The 15,021-nt window shown below is 40.3% G+C and overlaps 1 protein-coding gene across 1 annotated transcript; it reads right to left on the reverse strand.

The window, feature by feature from the left end:
- Positions 1-3,590: 3,590 nt before the first annotated feature.
- SRP9 (signal recognition particle 9) lies at positions 3,591-13,757 on the reverse strand. The gene is made up of 3 exons (XM_060088636.1): positions 13,547-13,757; positions 8,815-8,883; positions 3,591-4,779 (listed from the first exon to the last, which is right to left on the reverse strand). The coding sequence occupies exons 1-3, from the start codon at positions 13,616-13,618 to the stop codon at positions 4,660-4,662; spliced, it is 261 nt and encodes an 86-aa protein (XP_059944619.1). The 5' UTR covers positions 13,619-13,757; the 3' UTR covers positions 3,591-4,659.
- Between the last annotated feature and the right edge of the window lie 1,264 nt (positions 13,758-15,021).

Genomic DNA, 15,021 nt, shown 5'->3' on the forward strand with positions numbered 1-15,021 from the left:
TGCCACCCAGGAAGCCTGATAATTACCATTTCTATTGCTCTTCCTTTATTCCTGAATGTTTCAGTTTCCCTTATGGTATCATTTCCCTTCTAACTGAAGAACTTCTTTTAGTAATTCTTTTTCACACCAAGTCTGCTGGCAATGGATTCTCTTCCTTTTCCTTCATCCAAGAATGGCTTTATATCACTTTTATTCCTGAAGGATATTTTCTGTGGATATAGAATTCTGGTTGACAATTCTTTCCTTTCAGCAATTTAGAAATATTGTGCCACTTCCTGCTGGCCTCCATAATTTCTGATGAGAAATCCAGTCATTCAAATAATTGTTTCCCTATAGATAATGCTTTTCACTGGCTGCTTTCAAGATCATTGTCCAGTTTCGTTGATTGTGATTGGATTTCCATTATGATATGGATTTCTTTGGCCTTCTTGAATCTATAGGTTTTAAGTTTTTCACCAAATTTGGAGAGTTTTCTATGCCAGGAAATTTTTGATGTATCCTTGACATTTTGAATATTGTTACCAACTCTGGGCCTTGTTTAAATCCTATGGAGAATACAGAGTTTTTGTTTGTTTCAGCAGGTAGTCAACCTGGTAAGGTTTCAGGCAAAGGCTTTTTGTTTTTTGTTTCTTTGGGTTACTTTCAGGTGTTCAACACCAGGTAGTTTCTGAAAGGTGAACTGACACTGGAATCATAGCCTACAGAAGACAGGTGCAGCTTTCAAAATTTTTGCAGTGATTTTGGACCTACTGCGTGTGAATGCCTCCCAACTGCTGGTCTGGGATTTGGGTGGTGGTCTACCTGTTCAGTTTCTAAGTCTTTAACATGCTGACAAGAATCAGATCCATACACATTAGCAGATTGGGGGCAGACTCAGAACTACACAAACAGCTTTATAAGGTCACTTTTTTGAGTTCCTTCCTTTCTATGATCTCCCTGGTACTTTCTGATTCTTTCTATTGGTTCTCGGGCCAAAAGAAATCTGGCTTTAGTTACCCTGCGCACTTCTGCCACCGTCTTTTGCATCCAGGGCCAAGAAGACAGAGAACGAAGAGAAAAAAATGAAGGTTGGTGCCACCCTCTTGGAAACACAGCCGTAATGGAAAGGCAGGGCTATCTCCCTGAGTTTGGGCTCCTGGAGGCTCCCATTGCCAGCAGCTGACACTGTCACCACCATGGGATTGCTTGGGGGTGGGCTGTAAGAGAACACAGAAAACGGGGCGGGGAGTAGAAAAAGAAAAAGGATTTCTGCACTCTCTCCAAATATTAGAAGTTACCCTTCTAGTTCTTGGGTCAGACCCGAAGGCTTCTGGCACTCCTGGTCTGCACCCCAGTACTCACTTCTAGGTTTCCAATGTGTTGAATTCAGGCTGGGGGATACCAGAGGGAGGAAAATGATAAGACTTATTCATCACTGGTTCAATGGTACTTCAAATTCTAGTCTTCTTGCCCAACCCACCTGCTATTTTCTTTTCAGAGTCCTCAAACAGCTGCTCTGTGCACTCATAGCTGTATTCAGTGCAAGCACCATGGTGGAGTGTGCTTCTTCATCTTTATCTGGAACCAGCCCAATCACTACTTTTAATGTAAAAAAGAAGAATTAAATATTTTGACTTTCTTCTCATGCTATCATAAATTTTAACTGTAGAGCGAGAGGAATATTTTCTGTTTTAAAAAGAAATAATACTAAATACTATGATATTGCCATTACCACAACAAGGTATTTTTTACTAAAAGGGGAACAATAAATATTAACTAGGGATTTGGTTTTGTTTCATTTTTAGCAGGCAGAAAGGAGTACCTCTTACTGTCCTTGGGCAATTAATTTCACATTTCACTCATTTTGGATTAGTTTTAGAATACAGCTTACCCTTGAACAATGCAGGGGTTAGGAGTGCTGATGCTCTATGCAGTAGAAAATCCGCATTTAACTTTACAGCCGGCCCTCCATAACTGTAATTCCAACCAATTGCAGATTGTGTATTACTGTATTATGCATTTTTTTAAAAAACTGGCATATAAGTGGATCTGTGCAGCTCAAATCCATGTTGTTCAAGGGTCAACAGTCCTTTCAAGACTATTACCATCATACTGTTGTTAGATTTTTCTAAGGGTAACAGAAGATATCGACTATAAAATGCTGCCAACACTGCCTCTAATCACTGACTTAGAGCTGTGACTAAGAAATTTTATATTTTTAAGACACAAAGTTGGCAGGCTAGGGAGAAAGAAGCCAGCCCTTTCAACAGAGAACATATGTAGCCAACAACGCTTAATGGGCTCTGTGCTCCAAGGAGAGTGGGTCTTTCCAAGAGAAGAACAAAACCGCTAACTGTACATAGAACCTTAATTACTATGATGACTTCATTTGGATTACCTTAGGGTCAGCAGCATTCGATCAAATACATCACAAAACAGTTTGCTAAAAATTAGTTCATGGGGAATTCCGTGGCGGTCCAGTGGTTCGGACTTGGGGCTCTCACTGCCGGGGCCCGGGGTTCGATCCCTGGTTGGGGCACTAAGATCTTCCAAGTTACACAAGCAGCCCCCCGACCAAAAAAAGTCCATGAAAGTGTGATTATAGTATCTAGAAATACTTCCTAATAAAAGAAAAAAATCAGAGTATACAGCATTGTGATTTTCAGAATACATAATTTGGTGTTTTATTATTTATATGGTCTTTAAGAGATTCAATACTTTCACCACCAATTAGTTCTCTTAGTAATTTAATTTTGTGGAGGTACAAATAAACATGTTTTAGATTTAAGGATTTCAGTTTCCCCCACCACATAAGAACACTCCCCATGGGGACAATCTTGTTTCACTTCACCTGCCAAAAATGGCATTTGATAATAGACATAGCTCGGTAGAAAAGGCAAACGTTATTTATAAGTAACTATTCAATTACAATTATGAGAAAACTTAAGAGCTGGCTACTTATACCCAGTCCCCTGAAAAATAACAATCATAACAATAATAGTAATAATAGCTACCATTTATTGAGCTTTACTGTGTTCCAGGTACTGTGCTAAGGGCTTAAAGGGGATTATGCCATTTAATCCTCAAAGCCCTATGAATACTACTGTCAGCCCAATTCCCAGAGAAGAAAATGGAGGCTTAGAGAAGTACTGTCTCAAAAGCCACAGAATCGGGGAACACCAGAGCCAAGATTGCAACGCAGGCAGTCTGCCTTGGAACCCCTGCTCTTAATCACTGCTGCAAGCTACAAGGACTCAAAGTACTCAAATAGAAGTCTCCCCCATTCCCGGTTATCTTCATAAAGTAGCGTTAAAAAGTGAAAGATGTAAATGAAAAAGAAAAAGGCCAAAAAAACCTCTGGTTATCCTACTATAGGCGGAAAACACCAAAACCCAAAAAACCCTATACTATTTGATGTTACTTTTCTTAATCAAGAAAACAAAATGCCATAGCATACAGCTCAGAGAAAGTCATATAATAAAAGTACCAAGAAGCAAAATAAATAAAAATGTATATATAGCATCATTAGGCTCACTTTAGTCTAAATATAGAATATCCCAGTCAAGAAATAAGTAATTCTTGAGAAGTTAAAAACTTAAAGAGAAACAATATATATTCATGTAATATTTTATTTACTGATCTCTCTGAAACATGCCAAAATTCATATGGCTAATGGAACTTTCCATGTTAAAACGCTGATCAACACAACAAATTCCTAACAAAAAATATTTTAATGTAAGAATCAACATTATATTTAGGTGGTAAAACTCAGGTTACAAATATAAGATAAATATCAAATAATATCATACTTCTGATTTAATGGAGAACAGTTGTGAGAGTCATGCTTAACACCTTGGTTAAGTAATGAGAGAAATGGTTGAGGTGTCATAGAGGTATGCAAAAATTTAACAGTTCAAATAATCCTTAGCCCTTCTGAGAAAATATAGATGGCAAATATTTCTGTAATATGGTGGTTTCGATCCATTAGTGAGCATTCTGTTCATGCATTTAAAGTAACAGATGTTTCTGAGCACTGAAAATTAGATTCAAAGTTAGTCTTTGCTCAACAAGTTAATGATACTATGAATCCCTTATATTTAAAAATATAGTTTAAATTTGTAAAGTTTAAGGTAAAGCATACTTGTTTTCATAGCTATTTTTAGATATAATTGAGACTACACTACCATATATAATCAGCTATACTGCTGTGCACAGTTAATTCCCGTTACCGTATTTTATATTTTCTGGTCATCAACAGCACAAAATTTATGCTCCAAAAGAAATATATGAATCCAGCAAAATGGTCCCATTTAATTTTTCTTTTAAAGACAGATTAACTAAATTTAAGGAAGAACTGGCTTTTCTGATATCTCATTTTCAAATTACCGATACAAACTTACCAGAGAGTAATTATTTATTTCGCCTAACATCAAACAATCTGCAAAAAGTTTCCAAGATAGAGCCATTCCTTGTTCCATTTCCAAAAATAAATAAAGGCTTTCTAACTGAAAGCATTTACAGTCCTAGCTCTCTAAAGTAAACATTAAAAAACAAAGTACAAAAAATGATCTCTTGGCTTCTGAATAGCCCACTTAGTTAAAGTATTTTCTGTCCCAACACTTCCTCAAATTCAAAAGATATTTACTTCCTAAGAACATGACAGTCTTCATTTCAAACCATTCAGTCTGTTTCCATGGCAACACTGCGGGATTCCTTGGCCACCATAAGCCGCATTAGTTGACTGTGGAATTTCTCAATCTTCTTTACATCTTGAGCTTGGTCTGTTCTATACACCAAACACTGTCAGAAATTTTAAAAGCACACATTAACTATGTAAAACTGGATTATCAATGACGTAGCAAACATAGGCTTGGATAAAATTTTGAGTCTTTTCCTACCACTGTTTCGCTCTACTTCCTCTGGAGGTCATACTAAAGGAATTACATGCAAGTTTCCAAGTCCCCAACAATTACATTCCTTAAGTTCAGTATTTTATAATATTTCAAATGCCACTGCTGTGGTTAAAAAAACAAACTGATCTCTATTAGAAGCTTCTCAAAAATGACCAGTTGAATAATGTCTTCAAATTCTGCCATGGTCTGATGAGAAGACTTCAAGATTGGAATCAGATATTTTCTCCCTGGGATCTGGTCATAAATGACTGAGTTACAGTGGGAAAAGCATATAAATCCTAGGATCCCTTTCTCTATTTGTGAAGTGGGAGGGGGGAGGGATTAATGATAATTAATGATTAATGATAATTAATTAATTAATTAATTAAGGGAATTAATGATAATTTTTTTAAAATCTGGAATCCCTTGCTTACTGCTGGTCACTACCTAAATCAAACGAGATAAATCTATTCAACCTTGATTTTCTGACATTACTTATAATTTTTAAACCAAACCAAATTCTTCCTTGCTATAAATTCAATTCTTCATTAGACAGATACTTAAGATCTGTTTATCATTGGCCATAAAACCATTTGTTCTAGAATCTTCAAAATTATCAAATTTAAGCTGGCAGTCTTTTTTTCATCTTGTAACACTGATCCATTTTTCTTTAGCCCATCTTAGATTCATGTGAGTTTTAAACAATGGGAACTTCATGATCCTACAGTAATATTCATCAACTTAAGTACTTTGGAGTTCAACCCCATCATGCCCAACTGATCTGAATTCATACAGCTTTTAAATCACTTACTTAAAAAAATTTTATCTACGCATTGTACAAATTTGTCTAACAATTTTGTAAAGCGGCCATAATCATCTCCACCATTTCAATTTTAGTATATGTTCTGTAGAAAAACAAATACCTTCTCACTACAGTTTAGTGAGAAGAACAAACACCTTCTCACTAAAATACACAGAAAGATTTTAGGTCCACAGAAGACAATATTATAAATCAGTCATGGCGTTGGAAAAAAATGATGCATAAATGCAACTATAAAAAAGACAAAGCTCCAAGATGATAATAATGAAGTCTAAGACGAGTTTTGTGAAGGAATTATTAGCCATTAAAATGAATTACTGAAGTATACAAACTTTTCTTTAAGAGTCATTAGAAAACAAATTTTTATGTTGGAGTTGATTCATACATTTACTGTTTAGGAGGATGGGTTTGATTGTATCTTTGGTCCCTTCTAGACATGGACTAGTTCTCAGCAGTTTTAAGAAAGGGAACAAAAAGTATTTTTCATATTTAGATCTTGCCACAGGAATCATCAATTTTAAATAAAGTTCTTTCCAATACTGCTTACCATGAATCCTTAACTATATTTAATCATTACCAGAGGCAAAAAGTTATCATCTGGAGATAAAGCCTCCTGTACTGAATTCAATTCTGCATTTTCCTCTATTTTTAAAGCAGGATATACCAATTTCTCTTCAGTAGATATATCTATTCACTCTGCGACAATCATAAGTAAAATTTTTCTCAATGTGAATGCTCGAGATTCAAGTATACATTTACTGAATCTACTAAGTGCAGGCACTAGTGCTAGGCACTTCCACATATTTCATTTACACTCCACAACAACCCAACTGGGTAAGCAGACTATCACTGTGGCACTTCATAGACAAGAAAATTAAGGCCCCAAAAGCCAAAATTTTTGGCCTGAACTTTCCCCAGGATGAAATGCTGGTAGATGGCTAAGCTAGGATTCAGATCTTTTGAATCTAGGTTTAGCACAATACAGCTCAATTTATTCTTCCTTTTCCACATTTTCACAGTTACTTCACCAAACTCAACTGGTTCTTGCAAGACATGGTAATCATTAAAAGATCTGACTTCACACCACCTCACAATGGAAACCTGAACACAAATATAGTAAAATATATGACCAAAAAGTCATTTTTTAAAGTCACTATTAAATTTTTAAAAGAATTAATCCATTAAAAAAAAAAGTGTTGGGCTTCCCTGGTGGCGCAGTGGTTGAGAGTCCGCCTGCCGATGCAGGGGACATAGGTTCGTGCCCCGGTCCGGGAAGATCCCACATGCCGCGGAACGGCTGGGCCCGTGAGCCATGGCCACTGAGCCATGGCCACTGAGCCTGCGCGTCCGGAGCCTGTGCTCCGCAACGGGAGAGGCCACAACAGTAAGAGGCCCGCGTACCGCAAAAAAATAAAATAAAATAAAATAAAAATAAAAATAAAGTGTTTGCTAAGTACCCTCTGGGTCAGGACACCATGCTAGTCACTACAAATACTGGTAAGAATATTACTGATCTATCTCTATTTTGAAGCTCACAATCTATTAAAAGTCGAATGTGATAAGACAATTGTGAAACAGCACAAAAAGAGGCAGAAATAAAAGTAAGAGATGAAGCAATCCTTTTGAGCTGGGTTTTGAAAGATAAGCAGCAGGCTTGTCACACTGGGGCAGGGGTGGGATTCAATATTGCAGAGATGGAAACAGACTGTTCAAAAGCTCAGAGGCCTAAGACAGCATGGCATATAAAAGGAGCCCTTAAGTAACATTGAAAAGACGAAGATTAGACAGGATATGAGGGTGGAATTTACATTATGATTGATAAGAAGCCACTAAAGTTTTTTTTTTGGCCACTAAAGATTTTTAAGCAGGGTCGTAACAACCAAATTTGCATTTTTAGAAATCACTCCGGCAGGGCACCACAGGACGACTAAAGGATGAACTGGAAGCAGGGACACAGTTAGAGCCTATTCTACTAGTCCAGGCGAGTGACGTTGAGCCCTTAAAGTTAAGAGGTTAGCAGTCAAGATGGAGAGTTCATGGCAGAAAATGAGACGAGGGAGCTTGAATCAATAATTCACAAATGCCCAGCAAAATGTATGGAACTTATCGGAGGATCAAAATACAAGTTTTTCAAATGAAGGAATAATTAACGTGAGAATGAGGGCAAGGAAGGGACCAAAGATGATCCCCAGGTTTCTGAGCAGGTAGACGACGGCGCAACTAACAGAGAAAAAACAGGAAGAGCCAGTTTGATAAGAGATGATGAGTTCCATTCTAGACAGGCTAATGTTAACGAGTAGAGGAGGCAGGATGCTCAACTTAGAGCTAGTCAGGAAGCCGGAAGAAAAATATGAGCTAAAGGTACAAAACTGGAAACAGACAGATACAGGCCGTACTGGACTTAATGGGTTGGTCCAGAAGTGGTATGAAAAGATCAAGAACAGAATCCTGGAGAAACCAATATTTATGGGGGCATATCAGTGAAATAATTAGCAAAGAAGAATGAAACAGAAAATGAAAAACAAGATAAAATGGAGCACAGATGCCAAAATAATAATTTCTAAAAGAAGTGGTTTTCTCAGAAGCAGCCAGGAGGTCACATAAAATATGAACTGCTGAGACTACTGGGTTTGACATAAAGGGCTGCTGCTGAGCTCTCACCAAGAGCAGTCTGAGTGGAAGACTTCATGCAGAAACCAGATGGCAGGGGGGTAAGGAATGAATGGGGTGTGAGGAACAGACAAGAGTGAGCAGACAGGGAAGGTCAGAAATATAATTATAGAGCCTATAACTTGTGTTCAAATACCATTATTTGCTTCTCACACACGTATAAAGAAACCTTTACCCCTCATAGCCACTTTTGGTCTCTACGTTCCTCTTGCTTAGGGTCCCAAGAGAGCAGTTATTAAAATACACTTAACATACTGCATTAATGAAGCAAGTTGAATTATCTTTCCAAGTGCCTACAAAAATAGCTTCCAGACCAAGGTTCTTGACTTGGGAATGAAACGTGAAATAAGCATCCTAATGGGTGACCTGCATAAATTCTATGTAAATAACTTCAAACAAATGATTAACTCAAACAAATCTGAAAGTATGCAACAAATAAAAATGTATACTTACAACTAAATCATCTGTTACTTTAATACATAAACTCCCATCAGAATGCCTATATTTGAGAACCACACGTGCCTGAAATAAAAATACATATTTAGAAACAGTGAAGTCAGAAGACATTTCTCATAAATAATTTAGTCTTCAGGTGGGTTAAAATGGATCCTTTTAGAATTAATAGCCAAAACATCTAAAGGCACCTTTACTGTAAACTTATTATTGAAATGCGGGAAAACAGCATTTTGTTCATTTCTATTGCTGCAATTTTTTAAGACTTAAAACAGTCAGGTAGGGCTTCCCTGGTGGCGCAGTGATTGGGAGTCCGCCTGCCGATGCAGGGGACGCGAGTTCGTGCCCCGGTCCGGGAGGATCCCACGTGCCACGGAGCGGCTGGGCCTGTGAGCCATGGCCGCTGAGCCTGCGCGTGCGGAGCCTGTGCTCCGCAACGGGAGAGGCCACAGCAGTGAGAGGCCCACGTACCAAAAAAAAAAAAGTCAGGTATTTTATTTTCAGCCACTTTGAAGAGATGTACTGAAAATTCCCAAGACACATCCATATTCAGAGAGTCTGTGAGACTCTTAAGGTGGTTTGGCATATCTTGCCAGTAAGAATAACATACTGAGGGGTATTCACAGCTTGCCATCTCAAAGTATACCACTTAGGCATAAGGAATGTTTTGAGCTGAAGGCGATTAGCTCTCTGCCCTTTCTGGCCAAAAGCAGGACATAAATTAACCTTTGTAAAGGTGACATAAGTTTCCAATTATAAAGGTGTTTCCCTCTCCCTGGGAAAAGAGAACAAGGTTTGTTCCCTAACAAACCTTACTAAACAACTCTTATTTCCCATACATTTCCTAGTCACCTTCTCACAACTTACCCCCTCCCAGAAGCTCCAAACCTCTTTTCCTTTGTCCAGCCTCTTTCCCACCCTTTGTTAAGATGGCATATAGGCCCCAAATTCCTCAGGTCACATTTCTTTGTGAACTTCTGTGCGATGTATGTTTCTACCTGTTAATTTGCAGAGCCCCAGTCATAACACCTAAGAGAGTAAAGAAGAAAGTTTTTTGTCCCCTACAATACCAACACACCTAGCCACAGAGGAATGACAGGAAAAGAAGGGGGAAAAAATAGCAGAAATGGCTAGTTCAGTTCAAATCCATTCCCCAGGAAAAGAGCCCTGCAGTCACAGTTCATACTTTCCATGTTCCCATGGCTCTCAGGAGGTGGACTCAGGCTAAGTTACTCAGCAAAATCACATCTTTATCATGATGGCACAACATGATGTCTCCATCAACAACCTTCTAAATCCAGAATAACTCCTATATTGAGTGCCATGCTACACAGCACTTTTTGTTGTTTGGTATTCTACAGTTAGGAAGTCAAGAAAATGATTTAGGTATTACGATATTCCAATAAAAGAAGACATCTCCCAATAGAGTTTACAACTTCCATGAACATTATTTTTACTACTTTAAATGATGGATTCACAAGTGTACTGCAGCAGAGTCAAGTTTCTTGTTAACCAAAATAAATAACTATTGTTTAATTTTAGCTAGCTGTTTTAAAAAGTGCTAAGTATCTATAAGCCAAAACAGGAACATAATTTTAAAATGGTTACAATGTAGCATAGGACCCTCAAGACAATTCTGGAAACTAGATAAAAAGGGCTATTAGAGCTTTTCCTACAGCTTTTCCCATTATGCTCTCTGCTCTCCTGGGATTGCAAAAAAAAAGTCATACCACCCTGAGATTTGTCTTGGTGAGGGAGGAAAGGGAACGCACCAAGCACTTAGAGTAGGTATAATGACAACTAGGTTAGGTACCTTTAGACTAACTGATTCTATTTATTGAGCTATTAAATTCAGTTTTACGTATTTAAAAAAATTCAGTCCTCCAGAAACAAAAGGAAACTGAACCTAAAAAATATTCTAAGCATGACAACTACGTAAAGTTTTAGCTCTCGCTTAAAAGAATTCTCACTGGGGCTTCCCTGGTGGCGCAGTGGTTGAGAGTCCGCCTGCCGATGCAGGGGACACGGGTTCATGCCCCAGTCCAGGAAGATCCCACATGCCGCGGAGCGGCTGGGCCCGTGAGCCATGGCCGCTGAGCCTGCGTGTCCGGAGCCTGTGTTCCGCAAGGGGAGAGGCCACAAAGTGAGAGGCCCACGTACCGCAAAAAAAAAAAAAAAAAAAAAAGAATACTCACTGGCGAGTAGGAGAAATGAGAGTTAAAAGGTCTGTGGTACTATAAGAGAGTCCATTTTGTAACTTAGGGAGCGCCTAAGTTACCATGTCAGATGCCACTAAGAGAGAAAAAGAAATCAAGGTTCTTGCTTTCTTAGGAACTCTGAATTCAACCAAGCAAAATAATCAAAACATAAGACAACATAAATTAAGCCCTATAAAGGCATATACAGGTAAAATGTTAAAAGAGAACACAAGTAATTTAGATTGGGAGAAGGGGAAGTGTAAAAAGGTTTTATGAAGATGGCTTCAGAAATGCTTTTTTTTTTCTTTTAGGGAAGAAGTTAGGAGAAAAGCTGAAGTGGCAGTCTAAAAATATGATGCATTATGTAGCTTCATGAGACTAGGGCTGAGGATAGTGGAAATGGTGGAAGACAAAGCCACCAAGATTGGAGAGAGGGTCAGAATGGGGACTGGGAGTCCAGATGTCTACCAGCAGTCAATGAAGAACCAGTTTTAAAGCAGGGAACTGAGAATTCAATTTTTGTGTTTTAGAGAGCTGTGGTATGAGAGTGAAGAAGGGATTTTAAAAACAGGCAGACTGTGCATTACATGGTCCAGAAATAATGCCATCTTCAGTTAGAGCGGATGCAACAGAGAATGGTAAAAGGTGATGGATGTAATCAACAGGGAGAGAAGACAGAATTCCGTAAAACAGATCCCAAAGAGTTCTGACAAAATTTCTTTTCTTTTTTTAGTCCCAGCAGTATGGACCGGTAGAAATAGCATGAACATGGGGTTTAGAGATGTGGGTTCAAATTTTAGCCTCATTTCTTAGAGACTAAGCAAATCATTTAACGTATCTAAGATTGTTTATTCATCTACCTCAAGGGGCTGTCTTAATTGTCCACATAAATTACACAAATAAATATATATATAAAATGTCTGTCACATACAAGGTACTCAATATAACTGTCAGTCTCTCCCCACTCATCCCCTCACCTTCCAATCAAAAAAATCACTAGTTTTTAACTAGTGCAAGGCTATCATAAGAAGGCACAAGTTTTTAGGCCACTGGAATTTTCTGATTGGGGAAAGAGCTCAAAGATTCTCGCTCTCTTGCCTATACTAGACATGCCTTGTTCACAGCAATGCTCTATAATTACCATTTTATTTTCATTTTCCCTAAGAATGACCACATTCTTAAAATATGATTACTCTTGATGTGAATTTGTATATTCTTTACTATCTTTTCAAATATTTTTAGTTTACACTGTGGGTACTTCTGGACAAAAATCCTGTATTGTCCGCATGGTGTAACTGCTTAAAGAAACAGATGGCCCTACAAACAAAATCTACCAAATGGAGGAGCCAGAAATTGTGTCATAAACAAAGTACTCAATTTCAAAAATATCTAACACGTTTCATAATTTGTTATTATTACATCTTTGTATTGCAAAGAATGAAACTAAGAATGTTTTACAGTTTCTTGTTACTTATCTAGTAGATATCTTGTTACTTATCTACTATCTAAAAAGCTAGCAGGATTTTTTTTTTTTTTCTGGCTGCATTGGGTCTTCATTGCGGTGTGTGGGCTTCTCATTGCGGTGGCTTCTCATGTTGCGAAGCAGGGCTCTGGGCACGCGGGCTTCAGTAGTTGCAGTACGTGGGCTCAGTAGTTGTGGCTCAGGGGCTTAGTTGCTCCTCAGCATGTGGGATCTTCCCGGACCAGGGATGGAACCCATGTCCCCTTCATTGGCAGGCAGATTCTTAATCACTGTGCCACCGGGGAAGTCCCGCTAGCAAAATTTCTAATTAACAGGGAGCTGCTTCAAATATTATTTAGATGACAGTAAAATAAATAAAAACCTGAAAGGAAGAAAAGTCAAGAACCAAATGCTATATTCTCATCCTTGCGACTTCTTTGCTTTTTAATAATAAGCTAACCTCTGACACTCATTTATTATAATTTTTGTGGGGGCCATGAATGAATTACAGGGATCCATGGGCCCTCTAAAATTGTTTACAAACTTCTACGTACAAGTGGATTTTTCTGAGAAAAGGATGCAAGCATCTCACGTTCTCAAAAAGGCACTGACCTCCAAAAGATTAAGAACCTCTACGCTAATGGCTGTAGATGCCTCCAAACTGGGGTCTTTCCAAAATTTCTCTGCGGTGGCAGAAAAACATAACCGTTTTATCTTACACGAGGTAGTACGGGACAAGGGCACCAAAACAGCTGAGGGACAGAGACCGAAACTGCAGCGGGAGGAGCCCTGCCCTTAGAGACACGTAAACCAATGACAGCCATAAGGGATGTTCAGGGATTGGGGGCGGGGGAAGGCTACCTAAGGGCCCTGAAATGACCCCGATCTTGCCCGCTTCAGGGCTTCACTGGGCCGTTAATAAGGGAGGAACAAGCGGACTTGGCGGGGTCCGTCTCTCCTCACTCACAGAACCTACTAGGATGCTGGAGAAGCTTCTGAGGCCGAGCGGACGGCAGAGAAGTTATCCTGACCGGGGGCTGGGACAGAGGAACTGGCCCCTCCAGTGATTTACCTTCATAGGGTCTGCGAGGTAGAGCTTCTCCGCTGCGCGACTGAACTCCTCCCAGGTCTGGTACTGCGGCATCGTGGGCCCACGGCAGGACAGGAGAGGGAGGCAAAGCTACGGACCTGAGGCGACGCGACGCAGCCCACCTACTTCTCGCAGCCACGTCCTGCAGCAGAGACCCAGCCGCTCAACGATGGTGGCGCCTCTTCGCACCAACGCCTCGTTCCATTGGACGGCCCGGACGGCCCTCGCCCAATGGGAAGGAGGGATGTTGCCAAGTAGGAGGTGGAGCCCCGAGCGTGTGGCTCTGGGAGCTGGTCCAGAGAAGTGGAGAGCGGGGAAACGATGGAGGTTGCCACAGCGCCCCCTATAGGACTGGAGGAGGATCTGTCCCTCTGTTCTTTGGGCTGGACTCCAATGGTAAAGCCCAGGTTTCTTCAACAAACATTGAGCGGCTTAGTGATAAGTGCTGGAGCTACAAGAATGGAGACATTAGGGTCCAGCTGTTACACCTACAGTTTAGTAAAAGAGAGAGGAGACATAAACACAAGAATGCAACCGAGAGCTTCCCTGGTGGCGCAGTGGTTGAGAGTCCGCCTGCCGTTGCAGGGGACGTGGGTTCGTGCCCTAGTCCGGGAAGATCCCACATGCCGCGGAGCGGCTGGGCCCGTGAGCCATGGCCGCTGAGCCTGTGCATCTGGAGCCTGTGCTCCACAACGGGAGAGGCCACAACAGTGAGAGGCCCGTGTAGAGCAAAAAAAAAAAAAAAAAAAGATTTCAGGGAAGGGCTTCCCTGGTGGCGCAATGGTTGAGAGTCCACCTGCCAATGCAGGGGACGTGGGTTCATGCCCCGGTCCGGGAGGATCCCATGTGCCGCGGAGTGGCTGGGCCCGTGAGCCATGGCCGCTGGGCCTGCGTGTCCAGAGCCTGTGCTCCGCAGCGGGAGAGGCCCGCGTACCGAAAAAAAAAAAAAAGATTTCAGGGGAAACGTGAAGGGGAGGACTAAAGGCACAGATGTATGAAAACAGGAGAAGATTCACCATTGCCTTTGAGGTGGTGGGGAAGGAGGGTAAGGTGGGTAAGGATATAGGTGAATATGTAGATACAAGGACAAGAAGGTAAACTTTCTTTGCCACCTGAGAGGCAAGGCCATCTTCTAAGATAGGAGGGCAAGAGTGGGTTTGGAGCCTTGAGAAGATTTAGAAAAGCCCTTGTGCGAAATGAGTAAGGAAGCACACCAGAAACTTTAAAAGAAATATGTCAAACAGAGTTGAAGGCCCAGCTGAAACTGTAGATCATACCCTGGGAATTGCCCCAATCTGCACATCTGCCCCAGTCTGGATGGTCTCCAGCACCATCCAGAAGCTTGGGTCTTAGAATGGAAAAGGCAGATAGTAGGGACTTGCAGGGTATGCAAGGCAGAAGGACAAGGGGACAAAAATGTTGAAGGTACAGGCAAGAGAGCAGTTGAAGTGATAAAT

This window comes from Mesoplodon densirostris, chromosome 2 (assembly GCF_025265405.1).
Source record: "Mesoplodon densirostris isolate mMesDen1 chromosome 2, mMesDen1 primary haplotype, whole genome shotgun sequence".
Lineage (NCBI taxonomy): Eukaryota > Metazoa > Chordata > Mammalia > Artiodactyla > Ziphiidae > Mesoplodon > Mesoplodon densirostris.